This window comes from Raphanus sativus, chromosome 2, assembly GCF_000801105.2.
Source record: "Raphanus sativus cultivar WK10039 chromosome 2, ASM80110v3, whole genome shotgun sequence".
Classification (NCBI taxonomy): Eukaryota; Viridiplantae; Streptophyta; class Magnoliopsida; order Brassicales; family Brassicaceae; genus Raphanus; species Raphanus sativus.
In genome coordinates this window covers 23,973,274-23,983,352 of record NC_079512.1, presented here as the reverse complement: position 1 = coordinate 23,983,352, position 10,079 = coordinate 23,973,274, and the positions used below count along the sequence as shown (strand labels likewise).

General features: G+C 35.2%; 1 protein-coding gene across 1 annotated transcript; it reads right to left on the bottom strand.

Annotated features, from left to right (window-relative positions):
• Window positions 1-6,915: 6,915 nt before the first annotated feature.
• On the bottom strand, window positions 6,916-9,654 carry LOC108840580 (wax ester synthase/diacylglycerol acyltransferase 11). Its single transcript, XM_018613418.2, has 7 exons — window positions 9,246-9,654; window positions 8,211-8,801; window positions 8,048-8,114; window positions 7,856-7,950; window positions 7,573-7,782; window positions 7,327-7,464; window positions 6,916-7,222 (listed from the first exon to the last, which is right to left on the bottom strand). Exons 1-7 carry the CDS (start codon window positions 9,444-9,446, stop codon window positions 7,055-7,057), a joined length of 1,470 nt encoding a protein of 489 aa, XP_018468920.1. The 5' UTR covers window positions 9,447-9,654; the 3' UTR covers window positions 6,916-7,054.
• Between the last annotated feature and the right edge of the window lie 425 nt (window positions 9,655-10,079).

Genomic DNA, 10,079 nt, shown 5'->3' with positions numbered 1-10,079 from the left:
ACATATGACCATGAATGTGAGGGCGGTCATAGGTTCCAATAGCGCGAGCTTGGCGCTGTGGGTGTTGTGGTCGAGGTTGGCAGCTCCTTGACCATTTCCCTCTTGGCAGCTTCCAAGGGGATCTCTCTATCTTGGATTCGGGTTCTGATGGTGAGCCATATCAAAACCCAATCTGTTGAATGAGCTTGTTGCTCCTCTTTCTCTCCTTCTTCTTGTATTCTCTCTTTCCAAAGCCCGGATGTCTGATACTAGAGGAGTGAGGTTTGTAGTCCCTCTACTTCTCAAGTTCATACACCTGAAATGAAAAAGAAAGAGGGAAAAGCAGAGCCAATATCACAATAATAATAAAATGACTTAGTCTCAAGCAAATGACTAAATCCCATGTTAAAATCACAATAGAACTTGGCAACGGCGCCAATTTGATAACAGGACTTTTCAAGAGTCCCTAACCAAATGTTGTAGTGTAAAAGATTGTCGAACCAATCCTAAGTGATTCTAAAGCAAAGGGATGCAAATCTATGCTTAATCTAAGTGCAAACAGGATTTGAATGATGATGTGAACTAGAACTATGCTAAAGTGCAATAAAGGAACAAGCTTTCAATCAATCTAGAACAATAGGACTCATGGGGCTAGGCATTTGATTTCAAGTGATTAAGATTCAATCTAAGGGTGGCAAACTTTCAATCATAAGACTTCCTTAAGTCTAGAACACTTAATAAGCAAGCTCTATGGTCAAGAAGAATGCTCATTTGCTTTAATCAATTAGACATCAAAGGTCTTTGAGCCTAAAAGATCTAAGCAATCATTGGGGATGAGTCTATTAAACTCCCTTAACCACAATGGTCTTTGTGTAAGGTAAGTTTAGAGCAAGCTCTACTTGGTTCAGACATTTCATCAAACACCTTGTGGGTGGGAAATGTCTAGAGCTCTAGAATAAAGAGGCCAACTTTAATCTAGCATTAAGAGAAGTAGACAAGCAGGAAACAAGAGATCTAACACTAAACACCCTTAGATCTTCACTTAATCACCCTAATCACCCTAGCCCATGAATCCAAAGGTAACTACTCACTAATAGACATATAACCCAAAACCCATGGATGATTGAAGGTTAATCATGTTTAGTGGTCAAGATTGATCAATAATCACAAGAGATAAAGATGAAAAGAAACTCAAGATTAAGTCTTTCACCAAATAGCTAATGTGATTACAATGAAAAACAAGATAACATAACCTTTAGGTCTAAAATGTATTTTATACTAAGCTAAAACTCGAACCGGGTCAACCCAAGACCTAATGTATTTATACTAAGCTAAAACTCGAACCGGGTCAACCCAACAACCCTGGGCCGACCCAAATAGAAAGTGGACCAAGTCTGTTTTAAGCTTCGGCCGCAGTCTCCTCAGGGCCGCGAAACTAGGCCGCGAAATGCATGTCCAGGCCGCGCCCGTCTCATCCCGCGGTCGTCACCCGCGAAATCTTCTGGTCAGCTCGTCGAACTCTCGCCGCAGCCTGCCTTCACCCGCGACGGTTGCCTGCGTTCGTCATGGTTCGTCGCAGCCTCCATTTGCCCGCGAAGGTTCCCTGCTACCGCACTCCGCCGTTCTCAGAACTCGCCATCTCTGTCTCTTCATGGTCTCAGCCCCATCGCCGCCGCTTCAGAGTCGAGCTCGTACTCAGAATCAAGGCCGAGCTCGTGCATCTCCGTCCTGCTCTCTTCTTCACGGCCGTGCTCTGAGAACGGTCCGTCGCAGCCGTCGTCATCGTCATGGAGAAGAGATCGAACAACAATGGAGATGTTCCATACATTTGCGACTCTGGTCCCTTGAGTTTCTCATCCTTCCAGTTTAACCCCAGAACTTTCAGATTTGCATAAAAGACCTCACGAAATGACCCAGAATATTTTAATTAAACACTTCAGACCCCTCATAATTGCAGAATGGTCCCCCACCTCTTGGTAGTTCTCAATTCGGCAACAAACTCTGTGAATTGCAAGGACAACCTTGCTAATTGACCCCAAACTTCCAAATGTGCACTTAAAACCCTGTGATATGCAATTATGCAAGCAAATGCAAAATATACATCTAAATGCAACCTAAAATGATCATAATAATCTAAAATATGAATCTAAAAACTTATGAAAACATGAGATATCAATCACCAAATGCTTCTTGTTGTCTCAAGTACTTTGAACGAACAGGTCTTATGTGGTTATGGGTATTTATCACATTAATGTATTTAGGTATATAAACTTTTGAAGTCTGTATGATAAGATCATCTAATGTATTTTGATAATCAAGTAGTGGTAGTATAGTGATAATTGTTTGGCCTTGGGTGTGTATTTATATCAGTTCTAGATTCAATTTTCTAATGAGAATTAAATTATCACTATTTAGTCAGTCTGGCCTTAGAATTCATTTGAGGTGATTTACATGGTGGGTCGTAACAGATGATCGGTCCACCCTTTACATTAGTTAAAAAGTATTCCAAACTCAAATAAGGCAATGTGATACGTTTTCGCGCTATTCCACTATGTAGCATCAAGTGCGTTTCTCTCAGGACCGACATGATCAGTCTATAGGATTTATAAAATAAAATGTATTTTAATATATATATTTTTAAAATAGATAATCAATATAATATAAATGTAGTTTTTTAATATATTTTTATAATATAAAATATAGAGTAAAACATAGAGATTGATATCTAATCTATTAAAACTGAAGTACAAATAAAACTTAATCTTTAGTTTTCCTAAATAATTACAATGGCATGCCATTGATCTTAAACCATCTATAATTCAATTAATTTAGTTAACCGAATATCATATGTTTCCTTAACCAACCTTAATTTGATTAGATATTTTAATGCCGCCATAAATCCAATCTATCTAATACCGTAGACTGTTTTTATGAATCAAATTTGTCAAATATATAATTTAAAATTGTCATATATTAAGTCCACTATATTTTATTTTGAATAAATTAAGTCCACTATATTTCATCTAAAACTAACCAAACATATACTTTAATTATGTACTTTTATCAAAAAAAAAAATTATATATATGGAATTTGTATTTGTTTTTTTGTAAGATTTTCATATCAAACTGCATACGTGCATACATATCAACATGTGGTTTGTGTAACCACAATTTTAATATTATTTACCTGAACAAAATATTTATGAAAATACTAAATTTGGAATGTTATATTCAACAGATTTTTCTATGCGCACAATCTATATCATTAATTTTGTAAAACCTTAATATCAACAAATTCTAAATACGACTCCTAATTTTAAGATATCACAGTAACCAAATCTATATCAATCTTAATAACAAAATCTGCATATATATTTCTTTCAAACTTTCAAATGCAATCTATTCAAAACGTAATTGAAATAAATATTTATGTAAACTCATTTAATTTAACGGGTTTTGAATAGGTTATTCAATTAATTATTTAGTAAATGTGATTTTACTTAAAGTTGGAAGACCATATTAACTCAAATACATTCATATATTAAAAATTATAATTTTCAAACATTTTCAAAAAAGTTCGGTTTTCTATGCGGGTTGGATTTGATATTGGTTTTCGGATATAATATTTTAAGAACCGTTCGAGTATATAGGTAATGTCATAGAGTATGAAACTTTGATTTTGAAATTAGTTGGATTTTCTGATACGAATACTCTTGACTAATTATGTTAGATAACAACTAAAAAATATAAAATATTGCAAACTTTTGAAATAAAGTTTAAAAAAAAATTCTGAAATGCATATGAAAGTGTACATTTTTGCAACTTGACATATTTAATATAGTTACCAACAAATATATTAAATTCATATTAAATACAAATTTGATTATAAAAAAATATCACAAATATAAAATTAAATTTCTAGAAAAAATAAAAATAAAAATATACTCGCCCTTGGAAAGGGCGGGTCAAAATCTAGTTTAGTCCCTTAAATAGAGAGAATAAAAGCAATATATAATTTAAGAGATAAAATAGCAATGAATTAAAGTGAAATTAACTGTAATATTACTAGCTCTAGATATTTCCATACTTATCAGTGATATGTATATATATATTTATATACACCAGTGGTTGACGATCCAATATATATAACATATATGTATGGGTCAAGTCCATTACTTGAGTTTCTGAAAATGAAACTATATTTTTAATGAGTGGTAAAAAAACATTATTTTAAATGATTTAGCAAGAAAACTGTATTTTAACTGATTAGTAAATCCAGTTCAATTTCAGGATATATAACTGATCCCCCAGTTATCTATATGGAGATCAAAATGCTCTTAAATTCTAGAGATATAGATTATGTTTATGCTAAAAAGAGATGGGCGATGTAAATCTTTGAGAAATGTAACATTATTTTAAACCTTTTCAATTGTTTTCTTATAGAAGAAACTGCAAATAATCAAACGTTGTTGATATTTTTTTTTGAGCATAAACAACCATTTTCATTAATGTCTATAGAGTTAGGTGAGGGAATAAGTGTAACATCCCGAGTTGTGATATGTGAAAAGGCTTAAGAGAATTGATTTGGCTACCTATATCACCAAAGTTGACTTACCTTTTCCGTCACACCTCCGTTTAGAACTCCAGAGTTAAGCGTGCTTGGGCTGGAGTAGTGAAAGGATGGGTGACCTATCGGGAAGTGATTCGCGATACCGTGTAAGTGAGGCCAAAACACGGGGAAAGGTCGGGTGGTGATTGCAGGGTCAGTAAACAATGATTTCGAGCCTTTGAAAAATTAACGACCGACCGTCGGATGGGATGGGGCCCACGGGCCGAGAGAGCGGGCGTGGGTGGCCCATTAGCCGTGGGCGGGTCGGGGCGTTACAAGTGGTATCAGAGCTGGTTAGCCGTCTCAGTTCTGACCTGAGAGGCGTCTTGAGACCTGTCGTGGGGCGCAACGAGGGCGTTGCGTTCTTTGAGAGGGGGTGAATTGTAACATCCCGAATTGTGATATGTGAAAAGGCTTAAGAGAATTGATTTGGCTACCTATATCACCAAAGTTGACTTATCTTTTCCGTCACACCTCCGTTTAGAATTCCAGAGTTAAGCGTGCTTGGGCTGAAGTAGTGAAAGGATGGATGACCTATCGGGAAGTGATTCGCGATACCGTGTAAGTGAGGCCAAAACACGGGGAAAGGTCGGGTGGTGATTGCAGGGTCAGTAAACAATGATTTCGAGCTTTTGAAAAATTAACGACCGACCGTCGGATGGGATGGGGCCCACGGGCCGAGAGAGCGGACGTGGGTGGCCCATTAGCCGTGGGCGGGTCGGGACGTTACAATAAGCATCCTCATTTACTACAATACTTGGCTAAGCCAGCAGCAACCACATTTTGAATTCTAGGAATCCAAACAAAAGAACAGTACTCAAAGGAGGTAGCCATAATCCATAACAAGGATATTATCCTCCACAATGCCATAGATCTCCGGAACGGGATCGTTCTTCTTGATGCAAGCTGCTTGGAATCTACTTCACACCTGATTCTTCTTATGCCCATATCACACGTTGTTGATATGTAATATGCATTTTAATAGTTACAAAAACATGTATTTTGATGAAAGTTTTCATTTTATTTACATTAGAACTTATAAACAAATGAACATGGCTGAAAGCAGGTTAACATCTTTTCTTTAACCGTTAAAATGGCAATAATCTTTTTTCTAAAATTTTAACGGAAAGTAACCATTTTTTAGCAATCTCCGTTTGTTTTGCTGAGCAACCTAGTGATGTCACCAACTTTATATGCATTTTAAACATTAATTTACATTTAGAAGAACTATAGGTTTCAAGCAGATTTCACATTTCTTTTAAAATTTGGACATACACTGATGCACATGTTCACTGTGTGCTACTCAATACATGAACGTGCATATCTTGGTCTCCCTTGGCAGTATAGATAAAATTGAAAATTGCTTTTCGACGTTATCGGTGAATGTTGACCAAGCACGTTGTCATTTGTAGACTTTCCTCAATTATCATAACATTGATGACAAAACAGATGTCATTAACCAAAGTTGTAATTTCCATTTCTATAGATTGAGATACTAATTTTTTTTTGAGGAATGACATTATGGCATATTAATATATTGATAACGAGTAAACGATATATGAACCACCATCTTAATTATCATTAGAAGATTACGTTTCTGACATATGACATCATTTTTACATAATGCTTGATGATTTCGGCACCAGTGTTAATATATACCATCAATTGCTTGTAATGCGCTATGAAAGTCTCACTGAATAACTTCTATTCAACCACTGGAGAGAAGAACCTAAAGTCAAAAGATGTATTGATTAGAGATAACTAACTAGTACGAAAGAACGTTAAGTATGAAATTATTATTAGTTTGATTTTACTCAAGACATTGAAGTGCTGCTTTATCAATCACCATCTCTAAGTATTCCTCTTATGGATACTTCATTATATACTGTCGAAAATAGCAATTTTATTCATGGCTTCGAGTATTGGATCAAGTTTTTACGGTTGAGCTCTGGGCCTATGGGCATGTAGACATGTTTTGTTGCTCGGAATTATGTTTTTTTTTAACACATCTCGGAATTATGTTTATGTATGTTTCTTCTGCGTATTACAAATAAGTCTGCACAAAATATAACTAAAATTTTGATTTGTTTCGTTATCCGTTTTGATTTGAACAAAAAAAAATTCAGACATCTTACTCTTATACTGAATGAGATGAAAGTATACTTTAAAAAAGAGGATGATGATATGATTTAGCTTCTATTAGGTTGATACTTGATAACCTCAAAAGCAAACTAAAAGTAATTAAAATCTCATTTTTAACCAAAATCGACATTTTCTTAAAATAAATTAACTTGATTGATGTCTTAGAAATTCTTTACATCGATATATATAGTTGATATAGCTTAGTAAGGTGTATTCATTAAGAATAACAACAGAAAAACCGTAGTAAATTTAAGAAACGGATGATATGATATTGTAACCTCCATCTCATAAAAGTGTTTAACACAATCAATAGAAGTGTTTCAATTAAACCTCCATCTCATAAAACCCTCTTTCTAGGACAGAAGATTTAATCAATTTGAGAGACTCCACCAAATCGTCACACATCTTGTGAGGATCTGGAATGACTGTTGGATCGGCAGTTACTGATATTATCACCTTGTTCTCATAACTCTGGAAATGTAGAGTAAGAGCCTCCACACATAAAAAAATATATCAAACAAGATAATTAAGCAAAAAAAAAAGTCTATAAATGTATACAATGAATTGGGGAATTGTCTATATATGCATACACTTACATGTGGGTGGCCAAAAACACTAGGCGCGATGTAAGATAACGGGTGGCCATGGAAGGTTATTTCTTCTTTTGGACCGACGACGTTTGAGAATGACAATGTGGTGCTATGGATCACTTTCCTTACAAGGACCACACTTGCCTGTATTTTCAATTTGGTTCACCATTAGATAATATTAATTTACTTAAATAAACAAAATGTAAAGATGACTAACATTTTATATATATATTAGAAACTTAAAAACTTCACCTTGAGCCCCAGAACTTTAAGTATCAATTTGAAGAACGCCATAGAGAATACAGCCTCAAGGGAGTGTTTCTTGCGGTCAACCGTAACTTTAGCTCGACGCAGGTATTCTAGAGGGTCAGTCTCTAGCCCGAGGGAGAATGGTAGGAGGATGTAACCGAAGAGATTTCCCCATCTGCATTTCGATTTCTTGGCCATCATATCCGCCAGAGCCTATATTGCATCATTACACAATCAGCTTTTAAGCCTTTAATTATAAAGATTCCAAGATCAGATATTTATTTACCTCAATCCCTGTGTTTGGTCTCAAGTTAATCATAATGGCTGAACGAAGTCGGATTCTCCTCATTAACTCTTTGGACTTCGGTGTCGCTTCTTGATCTATTTCATTAACATATATGACAAGAGCTTCTTTAGATTAATGTGAACACCAAACTACTATGTATGACATAATAATGTAACAAAGCCAAACTCTTACCATATCTCCTACTCAGATACCGTGAAAGTCCCGCCTGCGTTACTCCAAGAAGAACGTCGTTTACCGTCTAACAAAATAGATTAAAAGCTAATAATGTCAGCGATTATACAAAGTTCATCAAGAGATTATTTTAGATGAGAAGAAAAGAAAACAACAAATCTACCATGTTCATTGCATTTTTCACCAGCTTCACATCGTCAAAACTGATAATCCGATACACAAACCTCTTAGGTTTAAGTTCACTACCGGGTTTTGCCAAGAGAGGAGTCTCCGTATCCCTCAAGAAACAAATTGTTAGAGCAAACATTAAGATATCAACAAAAGTGTTGAAGACCAGTCTTAGGATGAACCAAAACCCTACAAATAACCACCAAATCTTGTTGAAAAAACCAGTGTAGCAGCTCGGTCCAAATTGTTTTTTCTGAACCGCCAGTGTAGGCAAAGCCTCGGGGTCTGATGTTTTTCGGGTGCAAGCGAGGAAAAGAGACATGAGTGACATTCCATCACCCAAAGAATGATGGATTTTGAGTATACCAATGGATTCAGCGTTTGATGTCTTGAGGCAGAGTACGTGAATTTCCCATAATGGTTTAGACAAATCTAGAGGAACGGTCGTTAACTTAGAGATATAATCTTCAAGATACTGATCAGGATTTTCAGTGTTGGGATCTATGTCAGGAACAACCACATGCTCTTCTACTCTAACTTTTGTCCGAACCCATCTTGCTTTCCCTTTCTTCCCATTCTTCATATCCTAAATTATTACCAAAAGAAATCATATATAAATAAAAAACTATGATTTTGATATATAAATACATCCATGATTGTATATTTACCTTTTCTGATATATATATTAAAAAATATATAGAGAGGTTTGTTTTCTGAAAATGGTTTGACCATTTCGGTTTGATTACAATAACTAATGACTCTTAATTAAGATCATGTACACTTCAATGATACAAACATGGTAGGAGAAAAGGTGTTTTATGCTGCAATATTCTGAACCAGGTATGTATGAATTTTCTGTGTTTTTGTTCGAATTAAAATAATGATCTTATATCAGTTTACTGTGTCGTGTGCGTGTACAGTGAAATATATTTTTTTCTAAAATAGTAAACCCGTTTACGAAAAGCAAAAAGAAACAGTAACGAATACATTGGCGTTCATATAAATACTATACATGTGTTTTTTTACTTACTAAAATGCTGGAGAAGCGAGGGTGATTTGCGAGGCTGTGTTTAAGGCCGTCGATGATTGCAGGTGGGTTTCCTTTGACTTTACATCCCAATGTGACGATTATGGCACAGTTGAAATCCGGCGAGTTGAACAGCCGTGAGCATGGGCTAAGCGGCTCCTCCTCTTCCACAATATCCATTGCCGTGTTCTTTTCTTCACTCATTTATTTGACTTATTTGTCACTCTTTCCAAGTTTTGTCGATTTTTTCTTTTCTCACTCAAAGTCACTTTATTCTCTATTTATAAACGAGTTTGTAAGTTGTTACAAAAAAAAAAAAAAAACGAGTTTGTAAGATTTTAGATGTGGACTCGGTCCCTTTGGCTTTGGTTAACCTAGGCTACCTAACCGAGCCACTATGTATATGTCACTCTTTCCAAGTTTTGTGGATTTTTTCTTTTCTCACTCAAAGTCACTTTATTCTCTATTTATAAACGAGTTTGTAAGATTTTAGATGTGGACTCATGGTCCCTTTGGCTTTGGTTAACCTAGGCTACCAAACCGAGACACTATGTATATGTGAAAGCATGTCCGTTTATTTTTTTTAGTTTTTATGACAACATCATGTGAATCTATAATATACTTCATTTCATTATGTATACAACCTGTTTTCACTAAATACGATTTTCAGACAAAAATAAATTCGCAAAATTTGTTATATGTTATGCAAAAACTGTAGTTCTCAGATCAGGTGATTTAAATGAACTCCTAGGAATACGAGAACTTAATGAATTCTCTTCCCCCACATTACTTGCTTCGTTCGCCATCAGAATTTAGTTTTTTTTTTTTTTGACGAAG

Coding starts and splice junctions, on each gene's coding strand:
- LOC108840580 (XM_018613418.2), bottom strand. CDS start 9,446: ATGAGTGAAGAAAAGAACACGGCAATGGATATTGTGGAAGAGGAGGAG. Junction 8,115..8,210: donor TGAAAAATGCAATGAACATG/GTAGATTTGTTG, acceptor CTATTTTGTTAG/ACGGTAAACGACGTTCTTCT. Junction 7,465..7,572: donor TTAAAGTTCTGGGGCTCAAG/GTGAAGTTTTTA, acceptor TTGAAAATACAG/GCAAGTGTGGTCCTTGTAAG.